At 36.3% G+C, this 27,257-nt stretch overlaps 1 protein-coding gene across 1 annotated transcript; it reads left to right on the forward strand.

Annotated features, from left to right (window-relative positions):
* Positions 1–1,920: 1,920 nt before the first annotated feature.
* Positions 1,921–25,769, forward strand: UHMK1 (U2AF homology motif kinase 1). Its single transcript, XM_001363163.4, has 8 exons — positions 1,921–2,423; positions 4,832–5,124; positions 6,081–6,272; positions 8,129–8,223; positions 9,734–9,810; positions 9,987–10,085; positions 10,909–10,997; positions 18,147–25,769. The coding sequence occupies exons 1-8, from the start codon at positions 2,156–2,158 to the stop codon at positions 18,291–18,293; spliced, it is 1,260 nt and encodes a 419-aa protein (XP_001363200.1). The 5' UTR covers positions 1,921–2,155; the 3' UTR covers positions 18,294–25,769.
* The last annotated feature ends 1,488 nt before the right edge of the window (positions 25,770–27,257 follow it).

Raw genomic sequence — 27,257 nt, forward strand, 5'->3', positions numbered from 1 at the left:
TACAATGATCCAAGATAATCCCAAAGGATTCATGATGAAAAATGCCATCTACCTCCAGAGAAAGAACATCTGAATGCAGACTAAGACATACTATATTTCACTTTCATTTTTTTTGTTTTCTCTTCTTAAAAATAACTTTTATTGAATATATATATTTTTGCTCATGGAAAATTTGTATCAGACTGTTTACTGTCTCAGAAACAGGGTTGAGTTGTAAAAGAGGGATTGTGAGAAGGGAGAGAATTTGGAACTCAATTTCTAAAAATGAAAGTTTAAAAATTGTTTTTATAAATAATTAGGGAAAATATAATTTTAAAAAAAGATATAGCATTTGGGGTAGCTAAGTAGTACAGTAGATAAGAGTGCCAGAGCTAGAGTCAGGAACATCTGGGTTACAATCTGGTCTCATCTATTTCCTAGCTGTGTGACCCTTGGCAAATCATTTAACTCTAATTTCTTAGCTCTAGCCACTCTTATGTCTTAGAATTAATACTAAGAAGATAAAGGTTTTTAAAAAAAACAACAGCATACTGTTCAATATAAACTTGATGGATTATGTGACTTTTTATTTTTAGGTCTGATTTCCTTGAAACTTATTGTAGTAAAAGGAGGTGGGGTTTTACCAGTGAAAAGTGGCAGACTGAAAAAAACTTGCCTTTGGAGTTCTGGAAGGAATTCTCTCCAACTATAGGAAAAGAGTTACTTGAGATATTCTTCCAGGAAAATAAGTCTCATGTTTCCTAAAGGTTCTCATTTCAGAATTCACTTCTCTGTTTCTGTTTTAAGGTGGAAAACAAGATTTTTCACTTCAACATGCTGGAGGAAATAGACCATGTTTCCTTTTGTTCACTCTAGCTCTTTTGAAGAGTGCAATTTTTGGAAAACTGCATCACTGTCCAGAATGGCTGCTTTTTAAAAAATGAATTGGTGTTTTTTTCACACTACTGCTGCTTCTCAATAACCTGTCCTCCCTCTTAACATTATTCCCCTTTTCTCATTCTCCTCCATGCCCTGTTTCTGACTTTCTAGACTTCAAAATCATGATTCCTCTAGTGCTAGCTCATCCTTAAGTTTTCCTCAATGGCTTACTCCAGAATGTCCTACCACCTCCACAGCCTTTCTCATCTTGGACTGTCCTTCTGAAAGTACTGCCTCCACCCCACCTTCCTATTAATGAGTTACTCTTGGAGCCTCCATTTTCTGGAAGAGCCCAGGACTACCTGTCTCCATTCTCCTCCCAGTCTATCCCTATTAGAATATAAATTCCTAGAGAGCAGGAATTGCCTTTCTTTTTGTGTATTTGTATTGCCAGTGCTTTGTAAGGTGCCTAGCACATAATAAAATTTTAAAATTCCCTTCTTTTCTCCTTCCTTCCTTCCAAAATAGCTAAAGAAAAACAACTATCCGACAGCAAATGTAACATTTCCTATTTGTAGACCCCTCTCACCCCACCAGGGGATGAACATATGGATCTTCTCAGGTCAATATCGGCCATTACAGTTAATCTGAAGCCTTCTATTTAATAGAGTAGAATATATGCTTTTAAAGAAGTGTTAGGAGCTGATATGAAAACATTATAGACGGCTGACTCTCCACCCCCCCCCCCCCAACAAAAACGAAAGAGATGGGGGGTGAGGGAAGGGAACAGGCCTTTATTAAGCCTCTGCTACATGCCAGGCTCTGTGCCGAGAGCTTTACAAATATCTCCTTTAATTTAATCTAATAAAGACAGGAAGATATGTCGTCACGAGGCCTCCTGGAAAGCCAGGGTGGTTACCCCGGGGTCTGGGGGTCTGGGGGTCTGGGGCCCCTGCCCGTCCCTTCCGGTCGACTCCAGTCCCTACTCCCTTCTCCTCCAGTTATCAAATGCCTGTCAAAGCGTTCTTACTACGCATGCGCCTTCCGCGCTGGCCCCGCCCACCTCGTTTGTTCCGCTTTAAGATTGGCTCTCCTTCGACTTCCGGCATTCCCGGGGGCTTCCGCTGTGATGGTGGCCTGAGGTCTCTGCCGTCGCGCTGGTCGCTGCGGCCGTCCGTCCGTCCGTCGGCGAAGTCGCTGGCCCCGCGGACGGGGATGTGACCGCGGGCCCCATCAGCCTGTCCCCGGGCTCTGCGCCAGCTCTCCTGCCCTTCACCCTCCTTCCCCTCTGCCCGCCATGGCGGGGTCTGGCTGCCTGTGGGGCGCGGAGCCGCCCCGCTTCCTGGAGGCCTTCGGACGGCTCTGGCAGGTACAGAGCCGGCTGGGCAGCGGCTCCTCGGCCTCCGTGTACCGGGTACGGTGCTGCGGGACTCCTGGATCGCCGCCCGGGGCCCTCAAACAATTCCTACCACCCGGGACCACCGGGGCCGCAGCCTCGGCCGCCGAATACGGCTTTCGTAAGGAGAGGGCGGCGCTGGAACAGTTACAAGGCCACCGAAACATCGGTAACGGCCGCCGCCTCCTCCCCGCGCCCAGGGTCAGAGCTCCCCCCTCCCCCCGCGGTGCCGAGCCCCTCCCCCCTTCGCGCGTCCCCATCCCCCCATACCCGTACCGGTACCGGTCATCCCCCTCCCCAACGGCCCCGGTCACCCTCTCCTCCCCCACGACCCAGGTCACTTACTCTTACTGTCACTTCCCTGACCCCCATCCCTACGTCCCAGGTCATCCGTCTCTCGCTCCTGGGTCACCTTCCAGAGCACCCCAGTTCACTGCGTCTCTGCTCCCTAGGGTCTCTCCCATACAGTCTTGATGTCCCTCTTTTAGTTGGCCTTTTCCCAAAGAGGTCACAGTGAGCTTTCAGAGTGGGCTTCCCCCCACCATTCCTAGTTAATTGCCTGCGAGGAGGGGGCTTGGGGGAAGGCACCAAGAGACAGAGAGAGAACGCGCGCGCGAGCCAGAAAGATTGGTAGAGGCGTCTTCTGGAGTCCTCTGCCACTGTGGGTCAGTGGGTCAGTGTTTTGGATGTGTTTTCACCCTACTATTGTCAGGACCGGAAAGGGACTTCGTTTTGCTACTTCGGTAACCTCTTATATGGGCTCCTCCATTCATCCCTCTCCAATAGGCTAATTCAATTCACTAAACATTTATTAAGCATCTACTACATGCCAGACACTGTGCTAAGCTTTAGAAAAGAAAGGGAAATGATCCTAGTGACCATAACTTGAAAACTGTTCAGTTACATGATAGTAAGGATACATACCCATCTGTGACTTTGCTAATTGACTCTTTGCTCAATTATAGAAAAGGAGAACCTACCTAAGCGCTGTTCTCTGAATATGAGTTGCTTGAGTTGCCCATAAACAGAATCCCCAAAGAATTTAACACAAGTGGAAAGAGCACCGCCTCACCTCTAGTAGGTGCTTAATAAAATTATGAAGTTGGAAGACCTGGGGCAAGTAATAGCTATTGTAATAAATGTGATTTGATCAAGTCATTAATAGCTATTACTTATATTAGTTATTATTACAATAACAGTTATTATTTATATAAACACTTTAAGGTTTGCAAAGTGCTTTACAAAGTTACTCATTTTATTTCAACAACAAACAGGAAGCTATTATCCAATTAAGTGACTCCTAAAGGGTCACACAGCTAATTAGTGTTTAGGTTGACTTTTGAACTCTGGTCTTGATAACTCCAGGTCCTATATTCTAAAAAATGGATCATATAGTCTCCATGCTGATTTCAGTTTACTATTTTGTAAAGTGAAAAGTTAAACTAGATGATCCCCAAGAACCATTGTAACTCTAAATCTGTAATCCTAACATGGGTTGCCTTTTTCTGGATGATCTGTTTTGATATGAAGAATCCTTTAAAGAAAACTAAACTACTTTGTGTTGCAAGGGTATCATCATGAAATAAGCCTTAAAATAGAGGTTTTTAATGTTTTTGTCAATATTGTAGCATTACAGAATGTGATACAATTTCCTGTTGTATGAAATGTAGTTGTTATTGAAGATAGACCACTAAAATAGTGTTCCTTTATTGTCTGAGGCTCATGATAAATGTAGGATTATCTGGTGCTATTTTAACAAAGAAAAGGCAGCACTTTTCCTTTTTAGTTTGCTGACATTTTTTCAAGTTTCTTTTTCAAGAAGAAATTCATACTATTTGTGATGCTATTTATATTACTGACTCTCTGACACTATTAAATAAGATGACTTATGAAAAATATTAAGGTGGTAAAATTCATTTTTCAGTCCTAAAGACCTAGTGAATTTCTGGATCTCCAATTAAGTAATTCAGGGGATAGGAACTGGACCTATGATTTCATTGGCCTAAAGAACTCATTGAGGAAACTCCCTCTTCCAATGCCAGTTAACATTTTCTCTGTAGCCCTGAGAAGTTGTGACATATCCAGGATCACATAGTTAGTATGTATCAGAGGCTAGACTTAAACCCATGTCTTCTTGACCTTAAGATTTTGCTTTTTATCTACTCTGCCATCCTAACTCTCCTGTTGTAACCAGTAATCCCTATTGAAATTGCAGATAATAAACTAATATATTTGGTATCAGATATATTCTTACTGCTCCTCCCCCAAAGTCTTGTGATATTAATTTTGTCTATAGATCAATTTTATTTCACATTATAAATTCATATATATTCTATCACTATCTAGTGCTTGTTGAAATTTGAAACTTTGTAATAGTTAATGTGTTTTATAATCAACTTTTAAAGATTATCACATGTATTTAATGTGCTTATTTTGATCTTGTTGTCAAGAGACTCCTTATTAGAAGATTTGTTTTATCTTTCAGGATTATCCTTATCAAGAGCTTCTGTGATCTAGTAAGACACACTGTAACTTCTCATATTGATTTTGGGATCTATAATTTGTTTCTTGTTTTAGTGACCCTGTATGGAGTATTTACTATCCAATTTTCTCCAAATATGCCATCACGCTGTCTACTTCTTGAACTACTGGATGTCAGTGTTTCGGAACTGCTTTTATATTCTAGTCATCAAGGATGTTCCATGTGGATGATCCAACACTGTGCCAGAGATGTTTTAGAGGCCCTGGCTTTTCTTCACCATGAGGGTTATGTCCATGCAGACCTAAAGCCACGTAACATACTGTGGAGTGCAGAGAATGAATGCTTTAAACTTATTGACTTTGGTCTTAGCTTCAAGGAAGGCAATCAGGTATGGGCTCTCCTTTTTCCATAGTTAAAAGTAGCAAGATTTAGAGTCATTTAAGCCAATATATTTTATAGCAGGGGTGTTTAAATTGGAATTTGGGGACATTTTTATCTGACATAATTAAGTATCAGAGAAGAAGTGAACATTTTGCTTTTGTGTCCAGCAAGGTTCCTGAGAGCACTGATAGAGGAATCTTTTTATTTTTTCTACCGTCACTACCTTTTTAAAAAAGATTGTAGGGATAGCAAGGTTGCTCAGTGGATAGAGAGCCAGTCCTGGAGATGAAAGGTCCTGGGTTCATATTTGTCCTCAGATACTTTCTAGCTGTGTGACCCTAGGCAAATCATTTAACCCCAATTGCCTAGCCCTTGTTGATCTTCTGCCTTGGAAATAATACTTAGTATCAATCCTAAGAAGGAAGGTAAAGTTTATTGGTTTTTTTTTTAAGTTTGTAAATGCATAGATATCATAGTATTTGATGCTAAAAGAAAAATTAAAGGGCAGGGCAGCTTTCTGTGATAATATTTGACAGATTTCTACAGCAGTATTTGTCTGATTGCCATGGTCCTGATATTTGTTAAAGATCTGAGCATGCTTTCTACCAGAACTCAGTTCATAGTTCTAACAGGTTCCCTTCATCATGGTTTATTGGGACTCTGTTAGAGTACTCTTATTTATTAGTAATATTTCATGGGTGTGCAAGTTCTAGCTAAATGTACTTTTGTGTATGTATTCCCCTGGAAATCTGAGCATATATATAATATGCTTGACTGTAGGAACAGCTTAACTACTGTGCCAAAAATTAGAGAAGTCCTTTCATGATGCTGTCAACACTTCTGATTTGGCAGTGAGCTATTGGAAAGAGTATATTTATAATAGAGAAATATGAGATAGCAAAAAAAAGCACTTTTTTCTTCTGAATTGGTTTGTATTGTTCTGTTTTCACTTATCTTCTTTAGGATGTAAAGTATATCCAGACAGACGGGTATCGGGCTCCAGAAGCAGAAATACAGAATTGTTTGGCCCAGGCTGGGCTACAGAGTGAAACGGAATGTACCTCAGCTGTTGATTTGTGGAGCCTCGGAATCATCTTACTGGAAATGTTCTCAGGAATGAAACTGAAACATACGATCAGATCTCAGGAATGGAAGGTGAGCTGGTCAATTGCTTTAATTTTGAACTTTTTAATAGATATTTTCATCATATTGACTTATGTAAAGATGCCACTTATTTAAGGATAGTCACTCCATGACCTTTCTTCTCCTACCCATTGCTCTTAATTATTCAACTGTGAACAAGTCACTTTGAGCTTGAGTTTATTCATCTCTAAAATGGGGTTAATGTTTGTAAATCCTGCTTACCTCACAAAGCTATATGAGAATCAAATTTTATATGTGTGTGTGTAAAAAGCTTAAAAATGTAAATCCCTTGAAATGTTTTTCTTTGTTAATAAGGGCTTATCCAGTAGAAGGTTGAGTGTTTAAGGAGAATGCTATGAAAACAAAAGGCAACAATAAAATATTTTTTTAATGTAAGATTCTATAAAATGTAAGGTATTTTTGTAATTTCAATACTTTAGGGAAGTTAGTCATGATATTATTTGGATAATGTGTGCCAATATTAGAATATTGTTTTTGGTATCTGTTAACAAGTATTTATCGAGTCCCTTATCCAGCACTTTGTACCACAACAACATGGGTCAATTTCAACTCCTTCTTCTTCTATTGTTAGCATTACAAGGCATGAAAGGCATGTGTATTATTGACATTTACTTTTGGGGAGAATGAATTTACCCAAGGTCTCATGAAGTAGTACAGAGCAAAGCTAATATTTGAACCCAAGTCCACCAAACTCCAAATCCTATATTCTTTTCCCTACAGGATTCTGCCTTCTGTTGTGTGTGAGTGGCACAGTAACAAAACAAATATAGTGTCTAAGGAAGTACATTGCTATTCTCATTTCAGTAAATAAGGAGATGCAGCATGAGAGAGATATAATCATGAGAGAACTACGCTAGAAACCAGAGAGGAATCACAGAATATTTAGGTTTGATATGAAAAAAGATACATGTTTTAAATACCAACTAGCCATGCTTATACATATATATGTATAAGAACATATACAAAGGTACAACTCCATTCTTTGTACCCATGGTACATAGCTAGAGATTTGATATAATTCCATAGATTCTTTCTGTACCAAAAACACCTTATACAAAGCCCAGATTCTCACCATATGTCACAAACATTTGTACAGTATAGGTTCATTCAGGGTAATAAATAACAGATATGGATTTTCAAACCAATAATTACAAAAGAAAACATTGCCTAAGGGTTTTTTATTAAATAGTCATAAAAAGTCATAAATCACATCTCTACCTTCTGTCTCTCTGTGCTAATTCAGCATTTACCAACACAGGTGTTGGCCAGTTACTGAAGAGGAGGAGGAGGGAAGTCTAAAGAACATCTGAAACCTAAGAGGCACTGGACAAGTTTGCACTTGGTGCTCCTATGTTCCATTTGAACTATAGTATTATGCATCTGGCAACTAGGTAGCCCTGCAGTGGATAGTGTTGATCCTGGAGTCAGGAAGACATTTTCCTGAGTTCAAATCAGACCTCAAACATTTATTAGTTGTATGACTCTAGACAAGTCATTTAATTTAACTGTTTGACTTCTGTTTCCTCACCTGTAAAATGAGCTAGAGAAGGAAATGGCAAATCGCTCCAGTATCTCTGCTAGGAACACCCCAACGGGGGGGTCACAAAGAGTCAGATGCAACTGAACAATAGTAACAACATTATGTAGCTGCTTTTGTGCTAGTTTATTTACACATCAATTGTCTCTAATTATATTTATGTCAAAAGGTCTTGGAGTCATTCACTGTCTCATATTCTTTCTTATCCCCATGACACTTAATGTGCTGTTACAAAGAAATACTCAATGCATAAGGAATCTTAGTAGAATTGAAAAGTTATCAAAATATGACCTCTTTATCCTTCTCTTAGGTAAACAGTTCAGCTATCATTGATCACATATTTGCCAGTAAAGCTGTGGTGACCTCTGCAATCCCAGCCTATCACCTCAGAGACCTTATCAAAAGGTACATTATATACTTCTTAAATTGACCCTATTTAGTAAATGAAGTCCTTCTTTTACTGTGAGTACTTATAGTTGAATGATTTTTAAACACTTAAGTTTTTGTTCTCAAAGAAATACTTGTGTATCCTATAGAAGTTACTTTGTATTAAGAGTCGAGATTTTTTAACTGCTAGTGTGGCTTAATGCTTAGGTCTTCTCAGGGCCAGGAGCCCTGGATTTGCATCCCTGTCTCCAACACTTGGTAAGTGAGTGAGTTCCCCTATGCAAGTCAGTTAACTGTCTGCATGGAATGATTTCTTAACTATGAAATATAGTCAGTAAATAGCACCTGCCTCAGAGAGGAACAGATAAAGTTATATAAAAGTGCTTTGTGAATCTTGAAGTGATATCTCAGTGTCATTATTATTATTATTATTATTATTATTATTATTATTAATGTTGTTTTCAAAAGTTAGCAGATTATTTTCGTTGAGAACCATATGCTGAGCCCTTTCTAAAACTTTGACCTAGCAGCTGTTTATTAAGTACTGGGAAAATACTGAATCCCTTTTTCCTTGGCTTCTTGAAACTTTGGGCAGATGTTTAGACTAGTGAAAAGGACAACATTTTAAAGGTCACTTAGAGAACTTTCCTAGGTTGCAAAATGAAGTACAATATTGGCTATGAAATTTAAAATAAAAAGCCTGATGCTTTATATATCAAAATTTTACAAAATTCTTTGTTTTTAAAAGCCTTTTGTGGGCAGAAATGTTTCTGAGATCTTTTAGATAAATCCTAATGAAGCATTTATAGTTTCTAAGAAAACAATAAAATGTAATATTAAGGTGACATTTTGGTTTCTGGCCATATGGAGCAGAAATGAGCATGTTAGACGGAGGTGGTGGAAAAGGGGATGTCTCAATTGAATTACGGTTTGACAGATTTTTTTGGACACAGGTTTACTAACTCATATTCATTTTAAATTAGCTGGGATTGATTTAGTTTTCTTTAGTTTGCTGTAGCCTATTTAATAAAGTTGATTGGCATTCAAGGCCCTGCAGAATTCAGTTCAGTTCAACAAGCATTTATGAAGTTTCTACTCTTCCAAGTGTGTGTGCTTGGCCCTGGGCAAAAGGAAAGACAGGTCCTGTTGTCACATAGCTTCCTTGTTGATTGGGGAGGGGACAGAGTATGGAGAACATATAAATAACTCTCATCTGGGGAGAGTAAGGACATACTTAAAAAGAGAGTTTTACCCTATCTGCTCCTCTCCCCTTCCCAGCTATCACCTCCTTGAAGATCTTGTCTAACCTTTGGATCTCCTCTTTAACATTTCTGTAAATTATAGTTATCATTGCTGATGAATATACAACTAAGTTATTAACTTTAGATTCAGTTTCTCTTTCTCACTGTTAGTATATAGACTTCATAGCTTAACTTTGCAATATAATCAGGAACTTTTTAATATATTATTTAAAATGGTTGTATTTTAGAGACATTGAATTCAAAAGAAAAATCCTTTCCTATTTTAGCATGCTTCATGATGACCCAGGCAGAAGAATTCCAGCTGACATGGCGCTATGTAGTCCCTTCTTTAGCATTCCTTTTGGTAAGTGACGGTTAAAAAGTATAAATTTTTCTTTTCTGATCAGTTGAAAATCATTTGAATGATTGGAGTAAATGAATATTCTTAGTCAGTTTACTTAGATTTCCTTTTGTCCTTTTATTGCTATCTCAGATTTTTCCAGACTGCTCTCATTTTAACAATGAAATCTGTTTTAATAGCCCCTCATATTGAAGATTTGGTGATGCTTCCTACGCCTGTGCTAAGATTGCTCAATGTATTGGATGATGACTATCTCGAGAATGAGGAAGAATATGAAGGTAAATCCTTAATAGTCATGCTGTGCTGAGGTCCCTTTTTCTATTATGTTTGATTGTACTCTGCATCCCAGCTTCCAGTTCTGATTGTCACATTTTCTCACCCCCTTTCCACATTTAATGCCATCCTTCCCTCCTCTTACTTAAAGTTTTGCCTCAAACTCATCTTTCCATCAAGCTTTCCTAGACTAACTCCACCTAGCTTTAGTGAACTCTTCCTTCTTCACTTCTTCACACTTACCCATGTGTACAATTCCAGTAGCTATTACTAGTTATAAACTCTCTGTGTTTTTGTCTGCATTTTATTTTTGTGGGTATCTTCTAAGTTCTTTAAGGGCAGGGGTATGTGTAGCATTTTATTTATATCTGCTCTGTGTCAGCCGTAGAGCTGGAAACACAGTGAGTAGTCTTTAAATGTCTGAATTAATGATTTTCACATTATTAAAAATTTTCAGTTTTTATGTTTCCTTTAATACAGTAATAATTCTTAATGAAATAGCTCATACTTAAGTATTTGTTACTTCAGAAGGACAGTGCCATTATATGATAGTATTTGCTGGGTTCAAATTATTTGTTCCATGAGAAGCCATTATAGAAATTAGATGATAATTTGATACTTACCCTGTACTTTATAAAGAACTAGAGAAAGTGCCTTGGTTTCTCATTTCTGTACTATTTGATCTAAATCAAGTGAATTTACATGTCCTAAATACTTTGCCCTCCTCAGAGTGCTTTATAAATGTTAGCTATTATTAAACTGTTTTAATAAGAGACAATTTGCTAATTATAAGGAAGGAAATTACTGTCATTTTGTTTTAATAATCAGATGTTGTAGAAGATGTGAAAGAAGAGTGTCAGAAGTATGGGCCAGTGGTGTCTCTGCTTGTTCCAAAGGAGAATCCAGGCAGAGGTCAGGTAAGCAGGTAGTGTGGGAGCAGAAGAGGTATAGTCCAAATGAATTCACTGAGCACTTTTTTATATTTTCCCTGTTTTAGTTAATTTATTTAGACATTTACTAAGCCCTTGTGCAAGATAGGGCATCATATTTGGTGCTAGAGATTCAGAGCCAAAGATCCCTTTTTTGAAGACACTAACATTCTCCTGAGGGAGCATAGAAAGGGAAGAATACTGGCTTTGGAGTCAGAGGATCTTCTAAACCTCTCTCTTTAATGCTTACTACCAGGTAAACTTGGGCAAATCACTGGGCTTCCTTGGGGCTTAATTTGCTTATCTGTAAATAAAGAGGTTGGATTAAATGACTTCTACAGGCCCTTCAGCTTCCATATCTATAATACTGTGTATGCAGATAAACACAAGATAGTTTAATAATAAATTCAGTGTTGTTTGAGGGAGCAATACCCACAAACTTGAGGAGAGAGAAAAGATCAGAAAAACAACACTGGAACTGAGGCTAGAAGAAACATTAGGATTCCGAAAGACAGAAATGGGGTGATGCCTTCTAGCCATGTGGGGAGAGTTAGTGTGAAGACAGGGAAATGAATTATAGAACTTTGAATATAGAAATCAAATGTCAATCACAGAATTTTGAAGTTGGAAGATACCTCGGTGACTATCCGGTTGAATCTTTCCTAATAACATACTCAACAATTGGCCATCTGAACTCTGCTTAAATAGTATGAATTGAAGATCTGCAATTTGCCAAAACCTAAAAAGCAATAAGTAATCCAGTTTGGTTGGAATATAGAGTTTCTGGAGAAGATTAATGTTAAGACTGAAAAGACAGGTTAGAAACATATTATAGAGAGGTCTGAAAGCTAAGATGATATGGTTCTATTTTATCCTGCACGATCCTTAAGCCAGAGGTATCAAATTGATAGGTCATGAGACTCCTGAGTGCCACATGAACCAGATGAAAAGTTTAATTGGTGATGTTTAACATAATAAATAAAGTCATAGTAAAACATAGATAATGTTCATTTGTGGTTTTCTAAGTCAGTTTGCAACCTCCAGAGATCTCTTCCTCTGAGTTTGACACCACTACTATAGGCAATGAGTCTGAAGGTTTTTGAGCAAGCCAGCAATCTGTTCAGAGCTGTCCCTTAAGATTTTTTTGCATCCATGCAGAGGTTGAATTGGAGAGAGGGAATTGAGGGTAGGGAAAGCACTTAAGCTATTGTAATAATCTAGATGTAAGGTCATGGAGTCCTGAAGTCTGTGTTGATAGCATTGTGAGTAGAGAAGAAGGATACACACACATGCATGCGCACGCGCACACACACATTTACGTATAGATGAGTTGTTGTGAAGGTAGAATTGACAAGACTTAGTCACCCATGGACCAATAAGGAGTTAAGGATGATATCATGAATTAAAACCTGAGTGAGTAGTAGGATAATGTCTTCCAAAGAAACAGGTTGGAAAGAAGAGCAAGCTTGATGGGAAGAGGAGGAATTGATGATGATTGTCCTTTTTTGACATCACGATTTTGAGATACCTATAAAACACACAAGTGGAGACAGATAGTTGATGATAACAGGATTAGATTTAAGGAGAAAGATTAGGGATAGATATATAGATTAATCTGTATTAGATATCATAATTGAATCCATGAGTGCTAATGAAAATCACCAAAAAAAAGAGTTCCTAGTATTAATGAGCACACCTGTAGTTAGGGGGTATGAGATGGATGGTAATATGGCAAAGAAAATAGAAAAGAATAGTTAAATACATAAGAGAGAACAATGTTAGGGAAGCCAAAGGAAAAGAGAGTAAAGAAGAATGTCAGAAACTGCTGAAAAGTCAAAAAAGGTAGGAATTGAGGAAAAGATAAAGGCCAGCAGATTTTCCAGTTATGACATTTGAGGGAGTAATTATAGTAGAGTTGTTGGGTTGGAAACAGGATTGTAAAAGGTTGAAAAGTGAATGGGCAGTGAGAAGATGGAAACATTAATTATAGATAACTTTTTCAGGATTTTTGACAGTGCAAAGCAACAGATATAAGGTAAAAGCTTGAGGGAATAGTGTCAAGTGAAGGTTCTTTAAAAAGCATAAATGAGAACCTCATGTGTATGTTGACCATTGAGAAAAAGACCTGGGTAGGTGAAAGAGAGAGAGTATGTGTAATCTCAGGGTCTGGGACCCATTTGAAGTGCACTATGGTTTATTTGAATAGATGGGTGAAGATGCTTTGAAGAAATATTTACAGTGTAATATGCTGGGCTTTATAAGAAGTTCTGGGGATCATTATGGAAATAGAAAGCCACTCCTCACCTGTCAGCAGTTTGTATAGGGAATGGTGAGCAGAGCATTAGAGAATATGGGACTGATTGATTTGAGTGTTCTACATGAGGCATCATGGCATCAAAATATCTAGAGAGCATTGCAGTAAGTCTCGCCCAAATAGAAGTCAAAGTGCATGAGCAGAAATAGAAGCAAGGGGGTAGAGCATAAAGATGGCTGGAGAGTAGCATAGGAGGGAACGAACCAGGCTAGCTATAAAGAACTTGCCATCTACAAACCCAGGAAGGAACTTGAGTCTTGGCTTTATATTGACGTTCAGAGGTCATAGTTTCCTCTGCTGTATACACACAGTAGTAGTCCAGGAGAACTTAAGGGAGACATTATTATCCAGAATCACATATTCTGTGATCTTCTTCCCCCACAGTCTCCAGCAGTTTATCATAATAATGGTTAGTGGTTCAGTGGTTTTAGCGGTTTGTAGTTCAAAGTATAGAATTATTTTAAGAACCTTGGGTCATTGCGATGTTAGGCCATTAAAAATATTACTGTGGGGTTCAGTAGATTACTAGGGTTCATTCAGATTTTCTTCCCATGATTTAGTTGATATATGGAAAATAATTTGTTTGAGGTTAATACACTCAGCAAAAACAAGAACTAAACAGTTCCTGTACTCAACTAGCTTGTGTTTCACTGGAGGAAATATGACTTGTTCTATATAACATAACTATCAAATAAGAAAAACTAGGGACAGAGCAGTAAAACCCAGAAGAAATCAGGAAGTACTTCATGGAGAAGGTGACACCTGGACGAGCATTGGAGGAAGACAAGGATTTTGAGATGAAATATAGTGTAGCCATATGCTTTTTCTTCTATTACAAGAGCATAACAAAAATCTGGTTAAATGAGGATTTTTATTTCTTGATTATTTACTATATTAATATACACATAAAAACAAATTTATATATTTGCATTAAGTTCAAATAGAGGATATATGAATTTTGGAGTACTAACACTTGAGAAAAACAAAGTAGAAATTGGAGAGGTCAAATAGTGTAGTAGTAAACACAGTGAAACCAGGTTCAGAAAATCTAGGTTTTAGCCAGATTGTCTCAGTGTCCAGTTGTGGTTTTAGTGGCTTCCTTTTTCACATCTCTAGTATGAAGTCATTGTCCTACATAATCCTAGAAGTTCTTTTCATTTCCATATAATATGAATTTTATGGTTCTAAGTGAAATCTGAAGGTCATTGGTGTAGAGGAGGGCTTCCTTATTTCTGGAAAAATTTTATTATTGCCAAAACAGCAAGAAAGACAGAATCTCATTCTGCTTCTTAGATAGCAAAGGTCATTACTACATAATTTTATTGACCAGGAATTGTTTTAATCCAGACTTATTTTATATGTGGAAAACTCCTTCCATGGATGCATATCAGTACTTTGTCCTTAATTTATGATCTCCAATGACTGGGACAAGGGGAGATCAAGTGATTTTGCCGTGGTTTTACAGCCAATCTATTTTCAGATAAGATTGAAACCTAGGTTTTTTGTAACTTCAAAAATTGACCCTCTGGCCACTTTGCTAAGCTGCTTCTCAGATGATGGAATTAACAAAGAAAAAACAATTCTGTTATTAATAAAACATTATTATTACATATTATTGGACTTAACTGTGACTGCCAGGAATGTACTAAATTGCTTCTCCTTTTCTGTATCATTATTCATATCCCATTCCCTCTGTTCTGGGGCTCCCTCCCTCCTCCTCTCCATTCCTCCCTCCCTCCCATAAGCTCTCACAGATTCAATTATCACCTGTATCTGGGTGACTCACAGGTCTACACACATCTGTCCCTAATCTCTACTGACGTCTGGCATCACCAACTATCTATTTGACATATTTGATACTGAATGACTCACAAATATCTTAAAACTTTCCTGTTTTAGTTGAGTATACTTATCTTTCCAATCACCTACGTTTTTAATCATCCTCAGGTATTCAATCCATCCCCTATATCCAGTCAGTTGCAAAGTTATTCCAATTTCACTTTTACAACAACCATTTCTAATATTTGTTCCTTTGTCTCTACCACCTCAGTATGCAACTTTTTATGTCATCTACCTTTTTAATCAACAAACTTTTACTTGAAAATCTTCTTTGAGCCTAGAACAGAGCTAAGCCCTGGTGAAACAAATTCAAAGAATGAAACAGTTTCTACCTTAAGGACCCTATGTCCTAATGTGAGAGAGAAGCATCTATAAAAATGCTTTGTATTTACTCATATGTGTATATAATAATTATAATAGATAACATTTGGAGGTTTTCAAAGTGTTTTTCAAATATCATCTCATTTTATTCTCACTACAACCCTAAGGGGAAAGTGTTCTTCTTGCCTCATTTTACAGATGAGATACAAATGAGGCGTAGAGAAGTTTTGTGACTAGCTCGGGTCACTTAGCTAGTAAGTGCCTGAGGCTGGATATGAGCTCACTTCTTCCCTGAGTTGCTTTGTTGTTCCTGGATGTTGTTTCTTTTCTATAGAATGTAAGCTTTTTGAATCCAGGAATTGGTTTGTTTTGTCTTTATGGCCTCAGAGCCTAGTGCATAGTGGCTGCTTGTTGATTGATTGGAAGGTGGGTGAGATTTATTAAAAAAAATTTTTCTATCTTAACATGTTTAAAGTATTCATAGAACTCTTCCCTGATCACATTCTGTCTTATTTGATATTGCCAGAAGTGGCATATGTTGTAATGAGAAGAGAACTTGGAGAGAGTAAGAGGTTCCTGCTTTGCCACTGTTTGTATTATGCTGAAAGCCAAACAGAGAGGATAAAGATGGATCAAAAATGTTGAAGACAAGAAACATTTGTCTCTTGTATAGTGTGGACAAATGCCATCAGGGAATAAAGGGCATTTTCCAAATGTATGGTAAAAATATTTTTGACCTTTAAGGCAGAGTGAAGCCATGAGACTGTCATAAAGTATTGTCATAAGTGTTGCAAGACATCATAATTTTAATTTTGAGAATTTTAGGTGCTAGTACAATTAAGATCATTTAAAAAATGATAATGTAACAGTTACATAAAATATATGTAAACCTAGTGCTTTAATATTTATTATATCATTTGCTTCTCAGAACAAAGATACACACACACTTTCACACACACACACTCGTACATATATCCCAAAACAATATTATCCTATTTTATGGATCAGGACATGGAAACCTGCATAGGTTAAGTGATTTGCCCAAAGTCACAGAGGTAATATGTGGCAGAGGTAAGCATTAAAACTTGGTTTTCTGACTCATAAATTTATAGGTATTTGAGAAATACCTGTTTAAATAAATGAATTCATTTTTTATTTGGAGTGGGGTTATTGGTCTTCACCAGTGATATAATTGATATAGAAACCTACTAGGGAGAAAATTACCTCTACTTATTCTGATTGAATAATTCTGTATTTTAAAGTTTGTTCTACAATCTTGAAGTTCTGCCTAGGCCTTGTCAAATGAGATTTAAGCCTCAGAAATATTTCTTTGGGATGGAATATATAGAGTTAAAACTTAAAGTGTTTTGATGAAATGCTGATCAAATTCCTATTTTTTTAAATGATCTAGTGAATCAGTTTGAGCCAGCACCAAAGAAGCTGTAATTGATGTCAATTTTTTTCTTAAATTTTGAGCTTATATATAAAAAGAATTGCAAATATTCTGAACCCTGTAACTTAGAATAAGATATCTATAGATCAGACTAGATATTTCTGGGATGACAAGTCACTAGGCCAAATTTAAAGGCTACTTGGCTAGTGCTTCTCTCAAAAAGTTGAAGTCCTGTCTAGGAAAATATACATCACTTTCTTGAGTTGTCTATTATCTTTCATGGCAATAAGTGCAGCAGTGACAGCCAACTATTGAAAACCTGAATTAACTGCATAAAAAATACACTAATTTTATACTAGAAGAATCCTTTATGTCATGTCATAAATGTAACTATCTCGTGTTTAAGAACTACCTGTGAGAAGGATATTAGAATTGTGACTGAGAAGTTTTTCTTTAAAAATAACTCCTCTAAACCACAATATAATTTTTAGTCATCTCTTGCCAAATTGGAATTTGTGATGGAGGAACTGGGGGATAATTCTTATACTAAATTACAGGTATAAATTTAGTATAAATTCTTATACTAAATTGCCCAGCATTTGTTGAGGTTTATAAAATCTCTACCAAAAAGTGGCTTTTATAGGGGGAAATCCAGGGGTGATTCTGAATCAAACATATTACAATTTAAAAGGAAGCCATTCATCTAGAGAATAAGGTCATTGTAGCTTTCATGTTAATTTTCAAAAGAGAGTTTACAAAATATTTTCTACCCTTTTCCATACTTAACTAATGTGACATCAATGAGTCAGAAGCACAGAACTGATGTTATCAGGTCAGATAATGGTAAAATGAATATATAATTTTACTTTCAACCTCAGATGAGAGTGGAAACACCAGATCAGACAAGGACAGAGTAGACTCAACATAATAGGTTCTTTATAGATTCTTTGTAGCTGCCATTTGGATAGATGATCTCCACATGTCAGACTAGATATTTCTGTGATGACAAGTCATCAGGCAAAACTTAAGGGCTATTTTGGCCAGTGCTTCTCCCAAAAAAGTTGAGGGTGTGTCTAGGACAATATGCATTGCTTTCTTGAGTCACCTAAACCTGTCTTTCATGGCCAACAATATCTAGCTCATTGCCATTCGTATGGTAAAAATGTCACTATTTTCATTTAGATTTTAACCGAACATCTCTAGAATTGAATCTTGCTCCAATGAAGTTCTGATGTACTAAACTTAATATTACTTTTTCTGTCCTTTTTAGGTCTTCGTTGAATATGCAAATGCAGGTGATTCCAAAGCTGCCCAAAAATTACTGACTGGAAGGATGTTTGATGGGAAGTTTGTTGTGGCCACATTCTACCCACTGAGTGCCTATAAGAGGGGATACCTGTACCAAACCTTGCTTTAATCACTGACCTGCTATCAGGAGACTTGTTTGCGCCTCTTCTTCCATTTTCTAGGTTATTGTGTTTTCCATCTGAATGCAAAAGAAGCTTACCATCCTAACAGGAGTAATTTGTATATTTAATCCTATTGGCCTAAAGCGTTTTCCAAACAGTGATTGCAAACTAAATCATATTTCATACTGGGTAGGACAGGATCTTCTGCCTAAACACCGAGGTGTTTATAGCATATATGTGGCGTCCCTTGTCTCTGCAGTAGGGCAGGTGCTGACATTCAATATAGAATCCAGAAAAGAATAATTCAGTTTTATGGTCATGGAGCAAGTTATTGATGGTATGTTCCAGTGAATATTTCACCAAAAATATTAGGATGTTAATACCAGTTAGAGATTTTTCTTTTTTGTCTTGTCAGGTAATTTTTCCTCTAATTGATAATCATACTGGCATTGGATGTTCTTAGTACTATTAAGTAATGAGTGCTTAGGCAGTAATTTACTAGTTGGTTTTTAACATGAAGTTGTGATTTTTTTAAAAGGAGCACTATAGCCACCCTGAATGTTCCTTTAAAGAGACTGCAGTGAGGCTACCTAAACATTTTAATTTTAATTGAGACATTTAAATTGGAAAGTTAATGATTAATCTTGCACAATTTTTACGCCTGGTGCGTGTGTGTGCGTGTGTGCGTGTGTGTATGATTGCCAAAGTCAAATATGTATTTTCTGTTGATTAATACAGTTTAGGCTTGTTATTTTTCCCCTGTATGTCTTAGAGCTTTAAGATCTGAGAAGTAAATTTGGTAACATGGGTGCTCAGTTATAATTTCTATAAATTTCAAAATAGGCCATTATTTCCTGAGCAATTTGTAGCAAACTTTGGGACTGAAAGAATAATGAGAAGGGGAAAAGTAAAATCTAAACTGTAATTTTTTAAATGTACATTGAAATCCTCTTAAAAGTGAAATCTAAGGAATTGAGGAAGTTACTTAATTTAGGAGTTTTGCTACACATGTTTTCATATCCAGTCTGTTGTAGGGCCTCTATAAGCCCAGCAGCAAGACTTCTTGAGCTATGCTTTTCTCTGCTGCAAGAAAATTGAACTGGGATCAAAAAGGATGGAATTAAATAAAATGTGTAAAAAGGGGAAGATAGGAAAAAGGAAAAGAAGGTTAAATAATTAAAATTTTCTTTTTTAATGTTTTCTCATTTCTTTTTGGTAGAAATAGCAGTTGAAGGAGCAGAGTGGACTGGCTTTGGATTGTAGATGATTTAGGAAGCAATAGAGATGTGTTGTTAATGGAGAGGTGGAGAGCAAAAAGAGAAGAGCATCTGTACTTGGCTCTAAGGAATTCAGAATCTGAGCTGCTAATCAAATGTGATAACAAGGATTTCAATATTAATGAGTTCATTAGATGTATATTCTGTTGATGCAGTTTTGTTCTTCATGGTGGTGCTTGAGACTATTTTCCCTAATATGTTTTCTTTAAAGGATTTCACTGTATTAAAATTAGGAAGTGTGAATATCAATAGATAGCACTGATGCTTTCAACTTCCAATGAGTGTAAAAAAATTGTATAATAATATGAATTGTCTATTCCCTTATATGAACCAAGTGTTTTTGTAAAAAGGAAAATGTCTTGTTCTTTCCAGACTGGAAACTGATAGCAGTGACCTTCATCATAGTCTTGCCTTGTGTATGACATGTGCAGGCCACTAATTGTAATTAGAATTTTCATTTAGAGTGAGGATTTTTAACGTTTTAAATCAGTCAGTGTTTGTCACCTAGATTATTTAGTGTTATTTAGGCATACTGGAATTTCCCCATAAAATAGTATTTGTTGTAGATGACCTTATTTATTGACGTACTGAAAGGACTTTGTTAAAAGGTAGTCTCATCTATAAGATGATCCTATGGCATGTGCCCCAGAGATACCAATATAGTGAGGCTCCCATGTGTTTTTTAAATGAAGAACCTTTATTGTTATTTTAATCTCCTTCCTAAAGCTTCAATTTTTAAATTTAAGATTCACCCACAGATCCAGTGATGCAGAGAACCTAAACTTACCTAAACATGAACTCATCTTCCTTTTATACCAATGGTAACTTCCAAAGTGGTTAGTAATACCAGGTCTTTACATTGAAGGCATAGAGGTTGATGGGTACAGAACACAAGTAAATTCTTCCTAAGGAAAAGTAGTCTACATCAGTAAGAGGTAGTTTTATAATGTGTCCAAAAATATCCTCAGAAGTAAACTACAGATAAACTATTGAGTTTATTAATTCAATGTGCTGCTGGCATCCTGATGCTGAACTCTGCATTCTTTACTTGATGGTTTTCCTGCTGGTGACATCTTTGTATACATACCATACACTGTATTGTGTGATTAACACATAGACTGTAGAGTTTGACAGAACATTTGAGGTAAATTTTGGGGATCAAGAAGAGTATGATGAGCTTAAGTGATAATGTTTTCAGATGCCAAGGTGATTTTTAAAAATAGTAAGTCAAAACAACAAAGATCTTTAAAAGCCTCTTATGATGTGTTTGGAATTGTCAGGCCTCTCATGAAACTTGGCTTAGCTTTACTACCAAAGATGATATTGGCTTGTCTTTTCCCCATTCTAACTTTAATGTAGTTTAATCTTTTGAAGTCTGACCACATCAATTTGAAGACAACAGTTTTCACAGTTTATTTTTAGGATAAAATGTTGGGCAAGATTTTGATGATTTGAAATCAATAAGGATCTTTTGATTGTTTTTTAGTGGAGCAGGATAAAGGGATCTTATCACTTAACCCCCCCAGCCTCCTGGCCAAATTAAAACTCAGGTAATTCTATTTCTGATTTTATGCCTCAGCTATCATCACAACACTTATTCAAAAATTGGGTTGAAATTTTTTTCTTAATTTCCTTCATTTAACTATTCCATAGTATTAACATATAACTATTAAACAGCTGTGCTTTGCTTCCACAAAAGTAGTGACTACTTAAAACCCTTTACATATAATATATTTTGGCCCCTTGGAATCCTTCAGTAAGAGGTGCTGGGAGTAGTCACTTTCAAAACACTTGAATATGTAGAGGAAACAAGTCAATTTGACCAATTGAGTTACACTTTGACACCTCACACTTTATAAGAATAGCACTAACTAAAGGTAAGTGTCAACTATATTTTAAGGGAACTAAAATATATCAAGTCTCTCACAATGTGGAAACTTTAGAGTTATTACTATTGGATGTCTTCCATGCTTTGCAATCATCACAACAGTATCACTCTTTTGAGGAGTTTCTTTTCTGCTATGACTTGAGCTGAAAGTAAGTCTACCTTTATTTGAGTCACCCTCTTCCCCCAAGTTTCACCAAGGTAAGGATTTGCCTTTATAGGATTCATGCTGCTAAACAGTTTTGAGATTACCATTCTATTAAATGAACCTTTTAAATATCCTGAAATCTTTGTTTAACATGTGCTCTTTTACATTCATTTATATTATTTTTACTGATTTTATAATTATTGATCACATTCATTAAAAGTAATCCTAGAATTGCCTTCTAGAATACATTGCAGCTATGTGCAAAGAAGGCCAAGAGGGGAAAACATACATTTTGTATCATAATCTTCAACATAATTGTTCATGAGAGATTTAGTGCCATGGCCACTAAAACCTGCCAGAAAATGAGTATTCTGTCCTGCTGCTGATTTGGCATTACTTGTCAAAAATAGTTGATATTACATTTATAATTTAAGATTTATTTATAAGTTGGGTCCATTTTGAGTTTTTTGTCAGACAGTACCCTGCTACATCAGTTATTGTAGCATAACATGTCTTTAAATTGAATTTTTAAAATCATTATTTTGTGGAAATGAATTTATCAGTATAGTTGCACTTGAGCACTCATCAGTAAGTTACCATGTGCTTTATCTGTAACAGTTACCTAGGATATACAGTCTCCCAGGGTATAACATTATTTAGATTCAAGTGCACATGCACTTAACAATTTTAGCTTAACAGATGTGGATACGCAAAGAATTAATTAAGCAAGTGCCTTGTATTTACTGGAAAATATTAATAACCATTTCGGTAGTAAGCCTTCTAAAGGAGAAAAAAATCTTTTGACTTTTCCCCTGGCAGAATTTTCAGAATGAGTTATGTAGTAGTCTATCTTGAGTCTATGCTATTTCCTTTTTTTTTAAAATAGAAATCTGTATTTGGTTTTCTGCTTCCATAAGTGATGGAAAAATAGTTTATCCAACAGAATTTCATCTCTTTCCCCACCCCCAACCCCCAGTTTGATTTTTGTGATGACTGAAACCAAACAGTCTGACTATGCTATAACATCATCAGTGCTCTAATTTCCTTTTTAAAGTTGCCACAGTATCAGCAGGCATAGATGAGTGGTCTTTGAGCTGGATTGTTGTATTTACATCAGAGGTATCACAGATGTCAGGGATCATCTTTTCACATGCAGAATGTGGCCATTTCTTGAAGAGACCAATATATCATTTTTATTTAGGGAATTGTGATTTTTTAAGCAAAGGTTAATCTCAGCCTTCTCAAGAAATACAAATTATTCAGCCTCTATAAAAATGTACACCTCTTGTGATACTTTCACTTAAGATAAATTTTCTTACTTATAGAGGCTTGTATTTTAACCATTGGGAGCATCATGAATTTAAATGTGACAATATTTATCTGAGTTTACTTTCCTAACCTAATGCCACAGGACAATACCATATTTATCATCTTCCCCTCTTTGACTTTCCCCATAAATTTTTTCTAATTTAACTAGAGATCCATATATTGGCATGTAGGTGGAAAGTATTGTGGATATGTAAGCAACTTCACAATTTAAACATTTCCCAGGATAAGAGAAATGGACTATACAGTTTATCTGTAAACAAATGACAACTTGGATCAAATGGTCTTCAGAAAGCAAAACAGTGAAGATAACAATTTTTGGGATCTTTACTACAGAATTTTCCATTCCTTTTCCTAAACAGCCTAAACTCTTCACTTTTCTTTGTACTTAGGTAGCTTCATGGGATGCTGAAATCATAGATTTCGTGTTAGAAAAGATCTTAGAAGTCAATGAGTCCAACCCTCTTATAGATGAATAAGAAAAGAGGATAATTGAAATATCCACGGTCACATGGCTAGTATGTATCAGAGGCAGGATTTGAGCCCATCTTCCTGAGTCCCAAATCTAGCACTCTTATTTGAAGATACTCTACTGCCTCTTACCAACTTTAGGAAGATTGATGTTTCACACCTGTTACAATTGTTTTAACTCATAGTTATTATACTCCATGTCTGTTTTGTTTGTGGCAGCATAACTGTTGGATTACATATTATCCAATGATTGCCTAAAAGGAATAACATTTTCCATAAAGTGGAGAGATATTTATTATTACTTGGAGAAAATGGGTGGACATTTTTTCCTTTTTTTTTTGGTCTTATTTCTCATTAACCTTAATTTAAGTTCAGAAGGAAACTCACTCAATTTTAATATGTGATGATTGACCTTTGGTTTTTTTTGGGGAGTAGAAAGTACATTTTCACACAAAAGTAATAGCAAGATTAAAAATTTAGAGTTAGAAGGAACCCGTATCTATGCCAATGCCCTCATGTTACATATGAGAAACAGACCCAGGGAGGTTGTGATTTGTCCAAGGTCACCTAGGTAATGCTAGAGGTCTTGTTTGAATCCAGTTCCTCTGACTGATGGCCCAGTGTGCTTTTCACTATACAATACTATCTGTTAGTATAAAAGTAAATCGTACTTCTAACAAACTGGAATAAATCAAGAAACTTTTATAATGAGCCCTTCACTAAAGGTTTAGGATTACTTATTGAAATCAATTTTTAATTCTCAGCATGTCCATGCCTTATGGTAAACATTTTTATCTCACTGGTATTACTTTTCCCTTTCTTTTGGTCAGCCCAATACTCTTCATTTCATATAATTCAGATTATGCAAATTATTAATATTCATGTGTTACTAGAAGCAAATATAAAATATTCCAAAGCCACATGTACTTTTGAATTGTTTGGTTTTCCTGGGTAGAGTTCTTTATATTAAAAAATAGAGAAATAGTAGGAAGAAAATGATTTTCCCCTCAACTGACCTTATTAATCTTATACATACTTAAAGCAAATTGAGTTCATGAAAACAAAGCAAAGAAACAACATAGCACTTCAGATTCAGAATGTGAAACAGAACAATTCATTATTTTTCCAACCCCCCGCCCCCCTGTAAAATCCTTATTAAGCCAGGTTTGGATAAAAAACAAAAACATCTAGTCCTATTTTTTGTTTTTATTTTGTATTTTAAACTCAGTGATCTCTGACTTTAGTGGGAACTGGTGTTTGGTATCGCCCATGTGAGTAAACTCATCATAAACTGGGAAATAGCCATCTCCGTATTTCCATTTGCACATTGGATATAGTAGGTGGCATTAGTATGCACTAGCTGCAAAGTAATAGCACCTTATTATTGGAGTAAATAGTGTTTATTTATAAAAAATATGTAGGGTTTTTTATGTGTGCATCTATGTAGAATATCTCTTTAAAAAATGTGAACCTAGATATAATTTCATATAGTTATTTACCCTTTTGTTAACCTTGCTCTCATAAAACCTGAAATCATTCAACATTCCTTTAGATTCTATTTCAAAGCTTGGGTAGTAGGGATTGTACTCCTACAAAGGGAGTACAGCCATTACTCCCTTTTGTTCACTCTCAGAAATCCATTAATTATGATCAAGAAGGTTTAACCTTAGTTACCTCCACTATCACAGTAAAATGGTGGTGGGTGTTAAGACCTACTGTATTGATTCCAGAAATACACAACTATTGTGTTTTTTTGATAGCAAGTTATGATTGAAAAAGTGAGACAGAATACTTAAACCAAAGCCAGTTATAGGGAGTATTCTCTTCCTGACATCCACCTTCACCTCAGTACTACAAGGAAACTGCAGTGCATAGTGAGCAATCCAATGCATTGTCTCTGTAACATTTCTACAGAAGGTCTCTGTGCTTAATGTATGTCTGGCCTTTCTTGGCTCTATGGATGGGGTCTGGTCTAGATGAGTTTCATACTACTATAAGGTTTTTCCTTTTAAATAATTGAACAGAACAGTAAATGTAGATTTGTGTCAACACCAAGAAGTAAACTGCTTTATTCTAATTGTATACAAGGACACTAATTGTTTTTCAACTTTCCATTCAAGCTTTTTTGGATATTACAGTTTTTTTGCTATTGAATAGCAAAGGACTTCCATTTGTTTTCTACTTTCCCTTTGCCCTAAAAGTATAAACACTGCATTTCAGTTTGACTGTGTTGCAAATAGTTGGTTTGCTGTAAATTTTTCTGTAAACACGATTGCCTTGTTCAGTTTTGCTGTAAACTGACTTACCATATGATGCACTGTTGATATGTTTTCTGATGTGTGCTTGATAAGAGTGATGAAATAAAGCTTAAAATATATATTATTTGTTCATTTAAACTTTTGTTTCTTAATATAAAACGTGTTAAATTCAAAAAATATCTTTTTTACTATATTTTTATTTCAGTATTTACCACTTACATGTAAAATTTTTTTAACATTTCTTTAATTTTCCAGTTCCAAATTGTCTCCCTTCCACCCTGTGAGAAGATATGAGATCAATTATACGTGTGAAGTGTTAAGATTAAAATCGCCAAAGTGTAGCATTTAAACATTGTTTTTCTGCTAGAAGTATATTTTATGAGGTTTATTAAAGGTTAGGAATTAAAGAAAATACAGAATAAGAAAGCACATTCACAACTACTCACATATCTAGGTGGAGAGCTGCGTCTGCTTGGAAGTGGATGTAGGAAGAGCCATCAGTAGGCTTTTACAGCCAGTTAAATAGAAATTTTGACCTCGCCCAGGTGGAAATCTCAGTGAGATTAGAGGGCATCTCGGGAACTAGAGCAAGGATTTCTGGGGATTGAAGTCCGGGGTTCAAATCTCCATTTTTACAGAAGTCATCTAAAACTTATTTCCATATTAGCCATGTTACAAATGAAATCACACACAAAGTTTAAAAAATGTGTCCTTCAGTCTTCACTCAGGGTTTATCAGTTCAGAGAACTTAATTTTTAAAATTTATTTAATCAATTTATAACATTATTCCTTGGTTACAAGAATCATAGTCTTTCCCTCCCTTCCCTCCTCCCACCCTTCCTGTAGCAGACACACAATTCCTCTGGGTATTACATGTGTCCTTGATCAAAACCTATTTCCATGTTGTTGATGTTTGCACTAGGATGTTCATTTAGAGTCTATATCCTCAATCATATGCCATTGACCCATGTGATCAAGCAGTTGTTTTTCTTCTGTGTTTCTACTCCCACCGTTTTTTCTCTGAATGTGGATAGTGTTTTTTTCTCGTAGATCCCTCCAAGTTGTACAGGATCACTGCATTGCCACTAATGGAGAAATCCATTACATTCGATTGTACCACAGTGTATCAGTCTCTGTGTACAATGTTCTCCTGGTTCTGCTCCTCTCACTGCATCACTTCCTGGAGGTTGTTCCAGTCCCCATGGACTTTCTCCACTTTATTATTCCTTTGAGCACAATAGTATTCCATCACCAACAGATACCACAATTTGTTCAGCCATTCCCCAATTGAAGGGTATCCCCTCATTTTCCAAATTTTTGCCACCACAAAGAGCGCAGCTATGTATTTTTTCTTATCTCCTTGGAGTACAAACCCAGCAGTGCTATGGCTGGATCAAAGGGTAGACATTCTTTTATCGCCCTTTGGGCATAGTTCCAAATTGCCCTCCAGAATGGTTGGATCAATTCACAACTCCACCAGCAATGCATTAATGTCCCAACTTTGCCACAGAACTTAATGTTTTAATTGATAATTCTTCACTTAAAGTAGATCAAGCAATCTGCTGAGAGACCTTCATAGAGATTTCATTATGCACTAAACTTTTAAA

The sequence above is a fragment of the Monodelphis domestica genome, chromosome 2 (genome assembly GCF_027887165.1).
Source record: "Monodelphis domestica isolate mMonDom1 chromosome 2, mMonDom1.pri, whole genome shotgun sequence".
Taxonomy (NCBI): Eukaryota; Metazoa; Chordata; class Mammalia; order Didelphimorphia; family Didelphidae; genus Monodelphis; species Monodelphis domestica.